Source organism: Perognathus longimembris, chromosome 2 (assembly GCF_023159225.1).
Source record: "Perognathus longimembris pacificus isolate PPM17 chromosome 2, ASM2315922v1, whole genome shotgun sequence".
Classification (NCBI taxonomy): Eukaryota; Metazoa; Chordata; class Mammalia; order Rodentia; family Heteromyidae; genus Perognathus; species Perognathus longimembris.
In genome coordinates this window covers 89,705,825-89,723,500 of record NC_063162.1, presented here as the reverse complement: position 1 = coordinate 89,723,500, position 17,676 = coordinate 89,705,825, and the positions used below count along the sequence as shown (strand labels likewise).

General features: G+C 40.5%; 1 protein-coding gene across 1 annotated transcript in view; it reads left to right on the top strand.

The window, feature by feature from the left end:
• The window catches only part of Dnah11 (dynein axonemal heavy chain 11), a 292,006-nt gene that overhangs the window by 196,016 nt on the left and 78,314 nt on the right, over positions 1-17,676 (top strand). Inside the window, exons 57-62 of the mRNA XM_048339712.1 lie at positions 923-1,156; positions 5,979-6,125; positions 11,535-11,648; positions 13,693-13,836; positions 14,501-14,683; positions 16,430-16,531. Coding sequence (XP_048195669.1) covers positions 923-1,156; positions 5,979-6,125; positions 11,535-11,648; positions 13,693-13,836; positions 14,501-14,683; positions 16,430-16,531 — 924 coding nt within the window. The remainder of the gene's footprint in view (positions 1-922; positions 1,157-5,978; positions 6,126-11,534; positions 11,649-13,692; positions 13,837-14,500; positions 14,684-16,429; positions 16,532-17,676) is intronic.

The following is a 17,676-nucleotide window of genomic DNA, read 5'->3' as shown; positions in this document are numbered from 1 at the left end:
TTTTCCCCAAGATGCCTTGAGCATTATTGACAACACTTTGGTAAATTATGTGTGACTTTCCAAAGAGTTGGTGTAGCTCATTTAATTCATATTAATTGATTTTTAGGCTTCCCTTGATTAATTGAACCTGGTTCATCTTGTACAGAATGCAATAAATAATCATTAAAATGAGGGAGATGTGACTCCACAGATTAAAAAGTTAACTACTCCAGAAGTCACGGAGGACGCTGAGGATGGAGGAGACTCCAGGACGCCTGCAGAAGATGTCCTGTCATATGGGATTTTTTTTTTTTTGTTTTCCTCCAAATGAGAAAAGAAATAGTATTGATTTTTTTTTCTCCCAGAGGCAATGATTTGATATTTAGCCACCCAGATTGTTTAATGTGGCTTCTCATTAAACGGTTGCTCCATTTTAGCTTTTCCATTTCCCTGACTTTGCATGGTTCTTGATGTTCTTTGTTTAAAGTTGACTTCAAAAAGCTACAGCTGAATTATGTATTCCTTAGAATATGGTGTTTCCATTTCGCTTTCACATAGTTGATAGATAAAAATCAAGATGTAAAAAGCTGTGTTGGTGTTGTAGGTTGGCTTTTGGCATTGGTATGTATGTGAAACACATAAGAATCCTTTGTCTTACTTGGTAAATTGACAGGCAAGAAAGCTGAATGCTCAATCTCTCTGTACATCAGTTTTATAATAAAAACTAAAAACAAAAAAAGCTGAATGCTCTATTGTCATTCTCTAATCTTCTTGCATATCTCTTAAGGATGAAGTAAGTTTTCTTACCTTCTGTAATTTGTTCTGACTTTTAGGCAACAAGTACTGTATAATTTGGCTGGGTTTCTTTTTTAATCTTGTGTTTTCTAAATTGCATTTTTAACTTAAGAGGATTTCATGAGAATTACAATACTTAACATTTCAGCCCCAGCACAAGGATTCCATTAGTGAATTCATGGCACACGTTCACACCAGTGTAAATGAAATGAGTGCCAGGTATTACCAGAATGAGAGAAGATACAACTACACCACCCCGAAGAGTTTCCTGGAGCAAATATCACTGTTTAAACACCTGTTAAAGAAGAAACAACAAGAAGTAACCCAGAAGAGAGAGCATCTGGCCAATGGCATCCAGAAACTAAAAACCACTGCCTTGCAGGTAGGACCAGAGAAATCACTGTTCTTCCATAGAAAAATGTGTTTCCTTTTGAAGCAGTGATGATCTTGTTTTGATCAGAAGTATACCACTAAAATGTCCAGGTTGTGAGTAAAAGAAACACCTAGTTACTGCTTCCTAATGTAGGGAACAGTTATGTTTTCTTGGCCAAGGACAGACTCCTCACCTGAACCTCTGAAGGGCAGTGTCAGGATCTTGAAGGGAGACATAGCTCATCACCCCCTTATGTCTCTTCCTCCTGCTCCTCCTCCTCTTCTTCCTGTGACTTCTGTAGGGCTTTGGGCTTCCAATCAGGAATCTCATCAGCCTATGATGGCACTAGGAGCTCTCGTGGTCTCTGACACTGAATCCCCTGTGAGGACATCGTACTTGGCACATGCATGGTGAGGTCCCCAAGTACAGTGGTTCTTCTGTTCGACCTTGATGTCTTCTCTGCTCCTTGTAGCTCCTGACTTTCTCAGATGTCATTTCCTCAGATATCAGGCTCCACCCCTGTTCAAAGGATCAGGTTTTTGGGGTTTGGGGTTTTTTTGGGGGGGGTGGTTGTGGGGCTTAAACTCAGGGCCTGGGTGCTACCTCTGAGCTTTTTCACTTAAAGTTAGCATTCTACTACTTTGAGTCACAGGACCACTTCCATTTTTTTTTTCTGGTGGTTAGTTGGAGATGAGTCTCACAGATATTTCTACCCAGGCTAGCTTCAAACCAAAATCCTCAGATCTCAGCCTCCTGAGTAGCTAGGATTATAGGAGTGAGGCACCAGCACCTGGCTTTTTGAAGGATCTTACCTCTAACTTCCTTTATGTCAGGAATTAGCATAAGGCATTAATCTCACTTGATTGTGAAAACCCAATCCAGAAGCAAAGTAGGTGTCTATACTGTAATTATATATACACAAGCCTTAGAGAGTTTATGGCCTGAGAGCCTATGAGCTTGAAGCTCAAAGCTAGATCTGTGTTATTCTACTGTCCATGTGCTATCTGTGGAGGAGGTCAGGAGGCCTTTCCTGGGCCTTGCTAAGTACCTAGTCCAGCCTTTCTCTGAGCCAACCAGGCCATAAATTAGAGTAAAAGGAATTCTCAGGTCCAGCTCTCATGGCTCACTGCTGTAATCCTAGCTACTCAGAAGGCTGAGATCTGGGGATCAAGGTTTGAAGCCATCCTGGGCAGGGAACTCTGGAAATGGAGCTGACTCAAAGTGGTAGAGAGCTAGCCTTAAGCAAAAATGCTCAGGGGCAATGTCCAGGCCACAAATTCAAACCCCAGGACCAGCACAAAAAATAATAATAAAAATTAAAAAAAATAACCAACCCATGCTAGTGGGCTTCTCAAAGTGTAGTCATGAGGTCCTGCTGGCCTGCTGGTTCTGCTGCCTTTAAGGAACTTTTTCTTTGGCCAGTTTTTTTCCCCAAGAGGTCTGGGTGATAATTAATGCCTAGGATAGAAGTAAGGTGAGGCTGGAGCATGCATTAGCACCTTTTCACTATGACAGGCCACCATCACTGGGAGCAGAAGAGCCGCCCCACTCTGTCCACTTCACTTTATAAGCCAGGACTAGATCTTAGCTGGAACACTGTGATCTGTACAGAGCAGCAGATGGTTATTGGGAAAGAGAGCCATAATGAGGGGGTTTTCAGCACAGTTGTGATGTACTGATTTAAGAACAGTTGCTGGAGCAGGGTGCTGGTAGCGGTTCACATCTGTAATCCTAGCTACTTAGGAGGCTGAGATCTGAGGATTGTGGTTCAAAGCCAGCCTGGGTAGGAAAATTTATGAGACTCTCAACTCCAATTAACCAGCAGAAAGCCAGAAGTACAGCTGTTGCTTAAGTGGTAGAGTGCCAGTCCTGGGCAAAAAAAAAGCTAAGGACAGTGTCTTGTCCTTTCTGTATGCATCTGATCTTGTGCTTCTTTTTCTTAGTTCTGCTCCCTTCTTTTCTGTTCCTCTTTCCTATCTCTGTTTGCTCTCACTTAAAGTCAAGACCCCTTTCCATAGCAATGATTGTTGGAGTCCTGCTGAGCTCCTAGGTACAGAACCAAGAGGATGAGAAAGGAGCTCAGCATCCATCACAGCTGGGATTTATAGTCCTTTGAATGGTGTCCCAAGATGAACCTGTTCACTCAGTTGTCATCCAAGCTGAGCTCTCTATACTGATGGGTAGGGCAGCCCTTGGCAAGGAAGGAAATATACCTTAGCCATACTTCAACAGTTGCTTTTCCCAAATGACTGAAAGGCAAGTGGCACCAGTCATCCCAGTGCTGGCAGCGTGCCAGTCTGTGGTATCCTTTTCCTCCCTCCTTTCCTCCCTCCCTCCCTTCCCTTCCCTTCCCCCCCCTCCTGATCCATCCTCTCTTGCTCCTTTCTTTCCCTCAACCCCTCTCCTCTCTGCCCTCTCCCTCTGCCCCCCTCTTTCCCTTCCACTCTCTCTTTCCTTCCTTTGTTCCTCCCTCCCTCCTTCCCATTCTTCCTCTCTCTCCCTCAACCCCTCCCTCCTCTTCCTCTTCATCCTCTTCCTCTCCTCTCCCTCTCCCTCTGTCCCCCTCTTCCTTCCCCCTCTCTCTCCCTTCCCCCTCTTTCCCGTCCTCTTCCTTCCTCCTTCCCTCCTTTCCTTTTTTCCTTCCTTCCTTCTTTCTCTCCCTCTCTCCTTCTCTTCCTCCTTCTCCTTCTCTTTCTCCTCCTCCTTCTCCTTCTCTTCCTCCTTCTCTTTCCCTCCCTCCTTGTTTCTCCCCTCCTTTTTGCTCTTTTGCACCTGAATAGGAGAGGCATGTACTAGGGTCTGAAGGCTGTCAGTTACATTTGTTTTTGCTCAAGGCTAGCACTCTGCCACTTAAGCCACAGCTCCAGTTTCAGCCTCTTGGTGGTTAATGGAAGATAGGAGTCTGACAGAGTCCTGCTTGGACTGGCTTCGAACCATGATCTTCATATATCTTTATCCTGAGTGAGTAGCTAGGGTGAACTCAGGGTAGCCTGAGCATCAGTCATCACAGATGGCTGTAGTGACCTTTCTCCCTAGACTCAGCTTTGCTTCCAGAGCTTCAGTCCCTGGATATTTCAGAGCTAACTGCTGCCTTAGAAACTGAAATTAGGGGTGAATGTTATCATTCCCCCTAGTCTCTTGGATGATTCTTTTGACTATGGCCTCACATAAAACTAGTTTTAATGGCTAAAGAGAACAGAGAAGCAAATGGCACTCTGAAAGGTTACCCTGAGTTCATAAAGAGGCTAGTCAGGCTTAGGTGAAAACCTAACACAAAAGTGGCCAACACAGCAGCTGTGTTAATCCATCTATGAACAGCTGTGTCTGTGGGACTTGCAGGCTCACTTAAATAGAGCACTGGGACAGAGCTTCGTGAGAGGAAACTCCTGCATTGTCTTTATTAAATAAGTCAAATAGCAAAGACTGCTTGTTGAATACATGATTTGGGGAGATATTTTTACTGTGGAAAAAATAAGCAGAAGGGAGAATTAATTGTCACAATCTTAAACATTTGGGGGAACTGAATTACAGTTTTTCTCTAGCATTTTACTTCTCTTTGGTTTATATGAGCCTCAAACTGTGGAATTCGGTGTTATCTAAGGAAATTAAAACTGAAAAATGGGTGGAATTGTTGTTGTTTTTCTTAGTTTGTTTTGCTAGGACTTGAACTTTAGGACCTGGGCACTCTGGCCTTTAGCTTTCTCCAACAAGGCTGGTGCTCTACCATTTGAGCCACACCTCCACTTATTTTTTGTAGTGGTAGTTAATTAGGAATATAAGTTTCATAGATTTTCCTTCTTGATCAGGCTTTGAACTGCAATCTTCATATCTTAGCCTCCTGAGTAGCTAGGATTACAGGCATTAGCTACCAATGCCTAGCTCAGAATAGATTTTAACCTAAGGCATTGTTGTTGCCTCCAGCGTTCTACAGAAGCAGAGTGAGGTTGCTTGGCGGTGGTCAAGAAGAGGAATGCACTTGTGTGTGTGCATGCTGAGCTTCTGGCCCTACTTCACTAATACATAGAGCACATTTAGTTTGTCCTTGGCAGGTGTTAAGTTCCATATTGGATTGTCTGCATGGGCCTCAAGTAAATGTGAGAGAAGGTGAGAAAAATCAAGAGAGCTGTTTCATGCTTGGTAGGAAGACATAGGACCTGGCAGTGGCTATTTCAATATACTACCAATTTTCCTGCAGATAGGTAAAGAGAGCACTTGTCTTTAGTTTATCTCAAGCACCTAGAAATTTTCTGTTAGGGAATACCAACCATAGCTCTTTCAGCTCACCAGCTAGCATGCTGTCTTGAGCTTGAGGGAGACAGATGGGGTGGTCTAATTTCTGTTGGTGTTTCTCTGAGTTCAAAGATTAAGTGGCAAACACACACTTCTGCTTACAGCTAACACAAACACAAAATGTTTCCTACAAAACCATCAGATAACATTGTTTATTATTCCTTCAGTAAAGGCCACAATAAAAGCAGGGTGAAAGCCAGGTACAGTGGCTGAGATCTGAGGATCATGGTTCAAAGCCAGCTTGGGCGGACAAAACCTAAAGACTCTTATCTCCGGTTAGCCACCACCAAAGGAAAAAAAAGCTGGAAGTGGAGATGTGGCTCAAGTGGTAGAGTGCTATCCTTGAGGAAAAAGCTACGGGCAGCTCCCAGACCATGAGGTCAAACTCCAGTACACACACATGCACATGCACTTGCACTTGCACACCAGGGTGAAAACAGTTTAACCATTAGGGATCCCAGAATCCATATAAGTAATAAGCTGCACCTGTGATTTGTTGTTCTCAATGCAAGTTATTCAAGAGTACTGACTCTTCCTGCAGGTGGCAGATCTGAAAGCCAGACTTGCCTCTCAAGAGGCTGAGTTGCAGCTGAAAAATCACGATGCTGAGGCTCTGATCGCCAAAATCGGTCTTCAGACAGAGAAAGTGAGCCGGGAAAAGGCCATCGCCGATGCCGAGGAGCGAAAGGTCAGGCTAATTCCACCATTTAGAGTGCTGAGCTATATTTAGCACAAAATAAACCTTTGTAGGTGAACAATTTTGAACAACTTCCTCTCCAGGGAGCATCAAGTCTAAAGAATGATTATAGTTACACATGTAACAGCATTTCACACCATGAGTACCACTTGACCTTTCTTTACATTATGCATTTTCCCAACCTTTTAGCTCTTTAATGCTATGAAAGAACAATAAATACTGAGCTCATTCAAGCATATAATGGATGTGGATCTTGAACATCAGGCCTATTTGTAATACAGTAAAGGTCAGGAAGTCGCCTCTGAGGTTTCTAAAGGTTTCTAGTTTTTAGGCAAATTGAACAACTCCATTGTTAACAAAGCCTATTCTGACACTTTTCAAGATGGTTTTCAAATTTTGCATTTTAATAACATAACTGGAGTTTATTATTAAGTCCTAAGCTAAATTTGTTCTTTTTGACTTGATTGAGGCCCTAAGCATTCTGCATTATGTTTTATTGTTGGAAACAATTACCTGTAAGATTTATATAGCTTTTGCTTTCTTTGGACTCAGGTTTCCAATAATTCTGAAATAAATACAACTTTTTTTTGACATCTTCTTTTACCAAAAACTTTAGTGAAAGTGAAAATATATTTTTTGTATCATATTCCTCCAAAGGAATCACATAGGAAACAGATAACTACTAAATAAAATTTTTAGTTAAATGATTATATATACTTAAGGTAACATTTTTTAATTATTTAAAAAATAGACTCTAAGTCATTAAAAATATGTAAATTACTGACACTCATCACCATTGAATCAGTAACTATTATGCCATAATCCCTGGATTTTAATAAACTAGAAAAATGTTTCTCCTGTAGTGTTGCCAGCCATTTATGTATACTCACATGGTGTTTCCCTTATGTGCCTCCACCATATTTTATTTTGCACAACTAATGCCTTGAACAGTGTGCTAAACATCAAAACTCCAAGTACTTTTTTTTAAAGCTCCATTTTATTTGAAGCCAAAGAAAATCAAGGCATATTTGGTAACAGCCAGCAAGTTGCTAACTGCTGATTTTAGGAATCAGTGTTTCTACTGTGTTTCAGACAAGTGCAGAAAGTGTAATATCATATTGAGCAGCTATGTGTCTCATGTGGTGTCATTTTCCTAAGCTGATTTCACCCAGGGGATGCATTGAGGTACTACACAAATGTGTAATGTTCTAGTAATTGTTTTATCATAACCTATCTCCACCTTTCAGAGATCTTGAAATTGAATAAGTATGCTAGATATACTTTCACGATTTTTTCCATAGGTGGAGTCCTAAAGTACAATTACCGTAGAGAAAAAGATTTTGGCAAATTAGAATTCATTTGCTGGTTGTTTTTAGAGCTGCTTCAAGCATAAAAAGGCACCAACTACTTTTCATACTTAATTATGAACCAAGAAGTAAAAAAACAATACTTACCATCTTGGTTATGCAGTTTATCGAATCATAAATACTGAGTGCAAAATTGTCTTTTGATTTATTTTTTGGGACCAGGTACTGTACCAGACTCTTAAGTATAGCAATGTGTATTTAGGTGGCTTATATTATTATTATGGAAAATCCTGACAGGACACAAGTAACACATTAAGCAATAAGATAACTTTGATCTAGTGATCGATACTCTGGTAAAACCAAATAGAGTGGAAGGAGCAATTTAATGTTGGGTGATGGTGCAAAGATGCTCTCTTAGTAATCAAACCATGTGAAATTGAGAAATTAGCACCAGATTACATGCTGTGATATGCATATGTCACACACGGTGTGCTAGATACAATAATATTACTAAAGGGAGGAAATCATAACCTCTTTCTGAGCTTGTAAAATTGGGCTCCCCAGGCATAAGAGGTGAGCAGTAATAAAAACTAATGCTGCATGCCTCACTGAGTACATTGCCATACTTAATGTGACTAAACGAATGTTGGATTTTAGATAGAGACTGTCTTGCTATGTCTCTTGACAGCCTGAGTAGAGAAGCAGGTTGAAATAGTTGCCTCCAATTGATAAAATCTTCTAGGGTCAAGTATTCCACTGTCATTGTCCTCAGTGACTTCAAGTCACACAAGCACCACAAAGCCTGTGAAAACTAGTTCCATCTTCAGTTTGTCTGTTCCAAGTTCTAAAGATTCTGAGAATCCTGTGGTCACTTTCCCAGTGATCTCTCCCCTTTGATGGGGCAAGAAGCAACTCCTCATCAACTGAAGTGCTAATGCAGTCTCTTCACCAGTTAGACCCCTTTGCTTTTGAGCCAATGTCCACTGTTGGCTTTTGAGTCTCTCTATTTTATAATTGTGGATGAGCCTGGGACTTTCATAAATCATCAAAATAGAGAAGAGTATGAACAGTATATGGGGTTTTTTTAGGGCCACTGTAATAAAATGTGGTAGATTAGGAGGCATTAAACAGATTGACTTTAACCCATGCCAGCAACACATACTTGTAATCCTAGCTACTCAGGGATCTGAGTAGCTAATTAGTAGCTAAATATACTGAGATCTGAAGACAGTAGTTTGAAGCCAGCCCAGACAGATAAATCCATGAGACTTTTATCTGTAATTAATCAGCAACAGACTAGAACTGGAGGTGTATCTCAAGTGGTAGAGCACCAACCGTGGAAGAGCCAAGTAAAAGTGTAAAGCCTGAGTTCAAGCTCCAGTAATAGCAGATATCCTCCTCCTCACCTGCACATTGATTTTTCTCCCAGTTCTGGAGGCTGAGGTCAAGGTCAAGATGTTAAGGGTTGGCTTTCCTGAGGCCTTCCTTGGCTTGCAGATGGCCTCTTTCTTGCAGTGAGTTCCCTGACCTTTCCTCTGTGAGCACACATCTCTGTTGTCTCTTGTGTTTCCAAACTATTACTTCCTCTAAGGACACTAGGCAGATGAGATGGTGACCTATCCACATAGTTTCTTTTACCTTCATTGTCCCTAAAAATCCCCTATCTCCAAAGAAAACAATATTCTGAGGAACTGGGAATTAAGGCTTGGACAGATGAACTGTGAGTAAATGCAACAAGTACTTTTGAGGACGTCGTTCCCTGTGATTATCACAACATGTTGGGAATGTTTGCATGGATTAATTAATAGATGGCAAATGATTTCCTGTGTGCCCAAGAATGGCAGCATCTCCAGCTCTGCTTCACCTTCCATGGTAGAAGAAAGCAGCAGTCTGAGCAGCTCTTCCTCTTCTGCAGGCTGAGCCCTGCTCGCTGCTCTCCTCAAGTTGGCTCTTGGAAGAAATCACATTCTTACCACATCGTTGAGATGCATAGTGTTTTCACTATTCCCGTTTTGTTGCTCCTTATGCGAAAGGTATTGGGAGTGAGGAATAAGCTGGCCAACCTAGAGTGTTTTCTAATTTAATATGTGAGGTTTTATTTAATCTTATAATTACTTTGTTTATAAAACTTATCCAAAGGGATGCTATTCCTTTCATAGTGAAGGGCTTCAAAGAAAAAAGAATAGAGGAAGATGACTATCTCCAAGCTCACAGTTATGGAATATGAAAGCAAAACAACTGCATACAGATTTGTAAATCGTAGCTATCTTGGTGGCTGAGATTAGAAGGTTCATGGTTGGAGACCAACTAATTTTCAAGAATCCCATCTCAACCCATAGATAACGATGGTGATGCAAGCCTATCACTCCAGCTACATAGGAGGCTGAGATGTAGAGGACAGCAGGTCAAGCCCAACTCAGGCAAAAAAAGTTCTTGAGACTTTATCTTAGGTGGCATGCACCTGTCATTCTAGCTCCCAGGACATAAGAAGATTAGGGTTTATGTTAGCCTGGGCAAAAAGTGAGACCTTATCTCAGAACAGCAGAAAGGGCTAGAGGCATGACTCAAGTAGTAGAGCACCTACCTAGCAAGTTCAAGGCCCTGAGTTGAATCCCCAGAACCATCACTACCGACAACAACAAAACTCCTGAGGGGTTCTCCTAATACTGAAAACCTATGATCCTAAGTGTGAAGTAAAACAATTTTTAAGTGGAGCCATCCAAAATGACAAGAAATAGCTTCCTCACGGAAGACAGATAAGACAAGGCAGTACCTCAGTCACTGGCACACACTTCCTTTCATCTCAAGCACACTGGAAATGTGTTCTTAGGATCTGCATGGTTCACGCCTGGCATCACTTAAGGGTTGTGGTTTTGGAGTGGATTTTGGTAAGCCCACAGGGTTTTCTTATTTATATTAACAGTAGCTAGGCCTGTGTTAGCAGGAGATCCTGTATCTACCCTGAACCAATTATGTTCATAAAAGGGGCAGTATACAGCAAAATAATGGTTAATCAGGAGAAGGGCAATTACTGCTAATAAAGCTGTACTAGACAACATAATTTGTTGTGAACAGTGTTTAATTTTATGGTATGGTTAAACCTGTTCATTCCAAATCTAGCTGAAGAAATGCACTTTTGTTCACACTTTACATTCCACAATTATCATCACCTCAGGAACCATCCCTGCAGTGGGACTGGATCCTGGTGCCCAGTGCCACAAGGTGAAAATTCGAACCTCTGCTGAGGACTGGCAATCCATTCTTGCGCCATTCACATGGTATAGGTATCCTAAGAGCAGGAGTGTAAAATTTGGTTTAAATGTGAATGTCCTGCATTCCAATAACAAGGCTTTATGCCAGGAGGCTCAGTAGGTGTCACTGCCATTGTTCCATGAGCCACAGACAGATCTGAAGTCGTGCAGCAATGGCTTCATAACATTGGAGAATCCCATAATTGATCTTCATAAAAATTCTGTCCTCATTATATGCAATCCATGACCACAGTTAGGCAAAAGAATTTCAGGTCTGTCTTTGTTATTGTTTTTGTCTATTATTGCTTTGCTTTCCTAGGTATTTGCCAGTTTTTGTTGGTTTGGTTGGTTTAGTTTTCACATCTGTTCTTAGTTAAGGCCCAAACCATACCACTCCTGAGCAAATGTTAACAAAAGCTAGATAGTTGTAGCAAGAATATTCCATGGTCAAGGTTACCAATCCAGCCTCGATTTCCTCTGATTAGTAGAAACAATGCCAAGGTAGGCCACTCTGAAGAAGAAAACCAAAGACAAGGGGGTGACTGCTCAATCTTATGTTGCTATTAGTGATACCTCAAAGTTAAATGAATCAAAATCATCCTTAGAGAGTTTTGGGATTTGAACCTTTTTGATTTACAATTTATCAATGTATATTGCGTGTGTTTATAAAGCTTTATGCATACTGTGCCTGAAAGAAAATTAGTCTTTACAACAATTCTTCACCGCTTCAAATACAAGCGAGTGAATGATTTCACAGTGCACCTGAGATCAATCTGCACTCTGTAGAGGAGATCTCTGATGGAATCTGTGTTTGTGGTTGTGTGTTTTTGCTCTCTCATTAGGTGACTGCCATTCAGATTGAAGTGTCCCAGAAACAGAGAGAATGCGAGGCTGACTTGCTCAAAGCAGAACCTGCGCTGGTGGCTGCCAAAGCTGCACTTAATACGCTTAACCGGGTAAAGACCATTTCTCCACTTGGGGGTCTCCTCAAAATGAGATTCGAAGGTTATTAGAGTTTCAGTTACTAAGTAGACAGTAGAGCCCATGAACTCAAAATGGTTTTGTTTGTTTGTTGTTGTTGTTGTTGTTTTGCACAAGGAAAGAAAAGCCCATAGATTATTGAAGTTGAACCAAAACTTTGAGGCCATCATCAGAGTTGAACTTTCCTTTCCATTCTGGAATATTCTGATGTGCCCAATAAGGAATACCATAGATTTTTTTAAAGGAGTGATATTGACCAAGACACATTGTATTCATAAATTGCCTTTTGAATGGTAACTCGTCTGTACCACAATAAAAATATTTTTAAAAGAAAAAAGAAGCAATACCTTGGGATGAGTTTACAATCTTACAAAAGATAATTCAATTGTTAGTATCTGGATTCGACTCCAATCCAGTTGTCCATAAAGCATAACATCACAAGTTAATGTAATGTTGTTAATAAGGTTTTTGCTTTACAGCAAAACAATAATAATCATAGCAATCACAACAATACCAAAATAGAAGAAAAAACAATTCCCACCATTTCTCCCATTGACCAGATGTAGAGTCTTATTAGAAAAGTTTTAAAGTATCATCATAAAACTTAAAAACATTTTAAATAATATAAATATATCATGATAGATCATTGCACATTTCAATATTCTATAGCTATAACATGCTGCTTTTAAATGCTAGCTAGCAACATGAAAAATCTTTATAACAATAAGTGAGAACAAAATGATTGTATAATAGGATTTATCATATGACTAATTTTTAGGGTAAGAACATTCATATAAGCAGGAGAAATTAGAAAATAATAGAGGAGTAATTTGTAACCTCTGATTTATGGAATGTTTTTCTTCATCTTTGTCTGAATTTGTAAATTTTCTCTGCATAGATTGCTCTTTCTTCAGATAAAATAAATTGGTGTCACTTAAAATACAAAACTGAGTGTATTTATAAGTGATTAAAGAGCCTTGTTCAGCCTCTTCTTAGCATTAGCATGTCTGTTCTTACTTTCATGCTCTTTCCATGTTTTATAATCATTCCCGCAATAGATCCTGGTAAGGGAACAGAATTAGATTCAGCATTTGATAAAATTTTGTAAGAAAGAGAAAACTATGTAGTATAAAAAATAGTTGGTTATTTGTTTTGGGTTTTAAAATCACATATCATGAACCTTCGTGTACTTTCTGTCTCAAAGTACTTGCCTTGGTTCTTACAATTTAGCCTTTAATTCCATTGCTGGGTAAATCAGTGTATGCACTGATGTTTTAAACATAGGAAATAAATTTGGGCGTACATGGACCCCTCACAGTTGATAGTCCTTTTAGTATAAAGGAAAAAGGTACTTCTTATAAAGAAAGAGGTCAAAAGTAAGAGACACAGAACTAAGGAATTATATTTATGGGAGGGCCTGCTTCAAATACAAGTAGATTACATCTCACTAGCATATGTGGCAACCTGTATATTGACACAGTTTCCTGACCTTGGTATACAGAGCTTATCAAATGGATAATTTGTATGTGTGTGTGTGCGTACACAGATACGCATGCATGCACCAGTCCTGGGGCTTGAACTCAGGGCCTGGGCACTGTCCCTAAGCTTTTATGCTCAAATCTGGTGCTATACATTTGAATCACAGCTGTACTTCCAACTTTTTTGGTAGTGAATTGGAAATAAAGAATCTCATGGACTTTCCTGCCTGGGATGACTTTGAACTGTGATTCTCAGATCTCAGCCCCCTAAGAAGCGATGATTACAGACTTGAGGGGGAAAAAATCTAAGAGGCAAAAAAGGGTAGTGATACTTCCAGAATACCAGAGAAGTATCGTGAAACAACTGAACCCCTCAAGGTCCCAGGGTAAAGTCCCCGGATGTCAAGGAATTGCCAAAGTGAGACTAGTGTGATGTTGAGAAGTGGGAGGGTGCTAGAGACAGACCAGGCAACCTACTGCTCTGCTAGAGCTCTTCTGACTCTGTGTATATGTACATGTGCATATATGTGCTCTTCTTCAGGTGAACCTCACTGAACTGAAAGCCTTCCCCAACCCTCCAAATGCAGTGACCAATGTCACTGCAGCTGTGATGGTCCTTCTGGCTCCCCGGGGCCGAGTGCCCAAAGACCGAAGTTGGAAAGCAGCTAAAATCTTCATGGGAAAGGTATCATATGGGCTGGCAAGATGTAGTGTGCATCCTAACCCCATCTGTGTCTATGCTTCATAGCAAAAGAGGTTATGTGTGAAGAAACCATCTCTGTAGCTGCTGACTGTAATCTACTATTGTGTGTTAGATTCACAGGGTTTTGCTAGGAAAATTGGAGGTGAGCTCAGGGTTATGGCCTGCCTAAGTCGTGGCCAGCAGCAGGTGGAAGATTGCTAATTCTTTGCAAAATTATGAAAGCATTTAAGTGTAGGAGGGAGAAAATTACATAGATTTCTTAGGTTGGAAAAAATGTTACTAATGTACAACAAGGTGAAGCAAAGGGTCTTTTCTTTTTGGTATGTATTTGCTTTTATTTTTTTTTCTTTTCTGCTTTTCTTTTCTTCAAAATGTGAATCCCTCCTGCGCTGGGACTGCATATTTTACCCTGGGATAGGAGAGGCTTTAAAAGTGTCCATTGCTAATTCTAACTTCATGCTCTAAAGACTGAAAAAGTCAAACAGTAGGATACGTGCAGCTTGCCAATTTTGCCTTTGTCCTGTGAGCCCTGAAAGCTGGTTTTCACTTTTGATCTTGGAATTTTCTCTGCAGCCCAAATGGGTTGGTGGCAATAAGTCTTTTTTTTTTTTTTTTTTTTTTTTTTTTTTTTTTTTTTGCTGTACAGGTCGACGATTTTTTGCAAGCTTTAATTAACTACGACAAAGAGCACATTCCAGAGAACTGTCTAAAAGTGGTGAATGAACAGTATTTGAAAGACCCGGAGTTCAACCCAAACCTGATTCGCAGCAAATCTTTCGCAGCAGCTGGTCTCTGTGCTTGGATCCTCAACACCGTTAAATTCTATGAGGTACCATCAGCCCTTAACCAATGCTTTGTCTCTGCTACCTGCACAGGGCCATGAAATACCAATTTCTAGGGCCACAAAAATTTTAAAATAATCAGACTTTTTTTTCCTAAAGGAAGGTAGATAGTTCTAGGAACATCAGACATGAACATGTCAGAGTTAACAAAATCCTAAACAAAATGAATATTTGAAATTTTTAACATTTTTAGGGTAAAGTGATTAGCTACTTTAGATCAAAGAGCACCAATTAATTTGATTTGGTTAGTTATTAAAATTTATTTGCCTATATGAAATATGTCTATTTACATGCTACTATCTAATTTATGTTGACTTGAAGAAAATCTACAAAGCAGAATTCATATTGAATTAAATGATTTCCAGCTCTCCAAGCCAAAAAAAAAAATTGTTTGGTCTTTATCACAGGTATAGGAAGATGAGGAAATTAGCACTTATTTGTGCTTTGGTATTTTGATGACATTAATTTTTGCTTGTAGATGTTTACTGAGCCAAATTTTTCACTTGAAGTGATTTAAATAGGTCATCTGCAGGGAGCCAGCACCTGTAATCCTAGCTACTCGGGAGGCTGAGATCTGAGGGTCTTGGTTCAAAGCCAGCCAGGACAGGAAAGTTCATGAGACTCTTATCTCCAATAAATTACTCTGAAAAAGCTCATAGATAGTGCTCAGGCTCCGAGTTCAAGCCCCAGGACATGCACATACACAAGAAAAGCAAAAGAAAGAAAAAGATAGATCATCATTTCATGTAAGCATTTATGTCTAAAATACTATCACTGGCCAACTGTGTCCTAAAGTCCTTTGCAGAATACTGGATATAAAGGGAAGCTATGTATGGACAATGACTCTAAACGAATGTCTCCTCATCTTGGAGAGTTGAATGTCATACTCCAATACAGACTTATGCAGAAAAAGCCAGTTACAGTGAGTGGCATTCCCTAAATGATTTCAAGGAATCAGATTAGGTTTTTTCCTAGAACCATCGGAGCAGAGCTTTTTTATCTTTCATCCTACAGTAGTACCTACAGCTTCACAGAGGAGACATGTGAGCAGATATCAGTGGATGCCTAGCCTCTTGCATCCTAAATGCCTGAGCACTGTTCTGTGTGTTCAGTGGATGGAAAAGAGCATAGAACTAGGCTGGAGTGGTGGTGGTGAATGTGTTATTTTGCTATCAGATAAAGGAAATTAAATTCTCTTTTCATCTCTCCCAGGAGGAAATCTGGTCCACCCAGATTCTCAAACCATCCATCCATCCAGGTTTAAGGTAGCCAGGAACCAAGAGAAGGAAGCAAATGTGGATCCTATTATGGGATGTCTCCTGAGTAGATGCCTCCACGTTTCCTTTCTGAGCTCACAGAATGTCTCCACACTTTCTGCCTCTAAGAGTAGACCTCATCTCATCTTTGGTTACACAGTTCCTGAACACTGCAATTTCTAGTGCTGAGGGTTATTGCCACATTTTATGATAAACAAATCTTAGTATTAGAGTGGTATTTGACTGTATAACATTTGATGCAATTACCTGTCATGCTAATATACAGAGTAAGTAAGTAATGAGGAGAGTAGCAGACAAGATCTAGAAGGCTATGTCTGCTCTGTTCCAGGTGGTGCCAGACCAAAGAAATGAACAGCACACTGATCTATGTATTAGAGATTTTTACCTATAGGATTGAGTGATTGCTTGGTCCCCTCTGCATCTGCTTTCTGAATTAATACCCACGTGGATTTTCAGGTCTACTGTGATGTGGAGCCCAAACGCCAGGCATTAGCCCAAACAAACTTAGAACTGGCTGCAGCCACAGAAAAACTAGAGGCCATCAGGCGGAAGCTTGTGGTAAGTGCAAACTGTAATGCTTTAGAGGGTCCCAAAGGGATGGCCCACATTTGCACCTTATAATCCTTCCCACCTTCAGGCAGAGCCCCTCAGAATCCTAAGAAACCGAAAGAACCTCCCTCTGTCATGACTGCATCTCCCTATGTGCAGGGTGTTCTTAGCTGTTACACACTAGTCCCTGAACTAGAAAAGTAGAGGCAGTCATAGGTTTCTGTACATTAGGCAGTGTCACAGTCTAGTACTAGAAGGAAGAAGGTAGCTCACCGTGGTTGAAATTGAGACTCCTGCAGCCAGACTTAGCTGTTCTGCATCCTGACTCTCTTGGTAATGTTTTACCCCATGCAAACAGTTAACCTCCTAGAATCTCTGTTTATTCACCTGTGAAATAGGTACAGGTTGAGCACCCCTAATTCAAATACAGAAAATCTGAAACACTTCAAAATCCAAAGCTTTTGTATTTTGGAACATTTTGGATTTCAGATTTTTGGATTAGGAGGAATGCTCAACCAGTAAAGTCTATAGAAATACCCCCAAATCGGAAAAACTCCAAAATCTGAAGCACTTCTGGCCCCAAGCATGTCAGGTAAGAGCCCTCCATCTGAATCATGATGGCTTCCCCTGCTCAGACAAAATTGAGGATTAAATGATTAAATGGTTTCGTTGGTTTTGTTGTTGTTGTTGTTGTTGTTGCCAGTCCTGGGGCTGTCCCCAGGCCCTGTCCCTGGCTTCTTTTTGCTCAAGGCTAGCAATCTGCCACTTGAGCCACAGTGTCACTTTCTGGCTTTTTCTATATATGTGGTGCTGAGGAATTGAACCCAGGGCTTCATGAATATGTGGCGAGCACTTTACCACTAGGCCATATTCCCAGCCCTTAAATGTTTTTTTATACATAGTATATACAAGAATTTACCATGGTGTCAGTCACATGCCAATTTACATTTAAACAGACCTGTCATCCTGGTCCAGTGCTCTAAGTATGTACTTGACTATATCTACTGTATACTTCCCGTCAGTTTAAGTTAGCTAGAGGAGTTTCTGTCATTCCTACTGTTAATCCTAATGAACTGAAGTGTTCAGTCCTTCCCTCAATGTAGCCTACAGGAGGTACTTCCTAAATCCTATCTCTATTCTCTTGCAAGAGACAA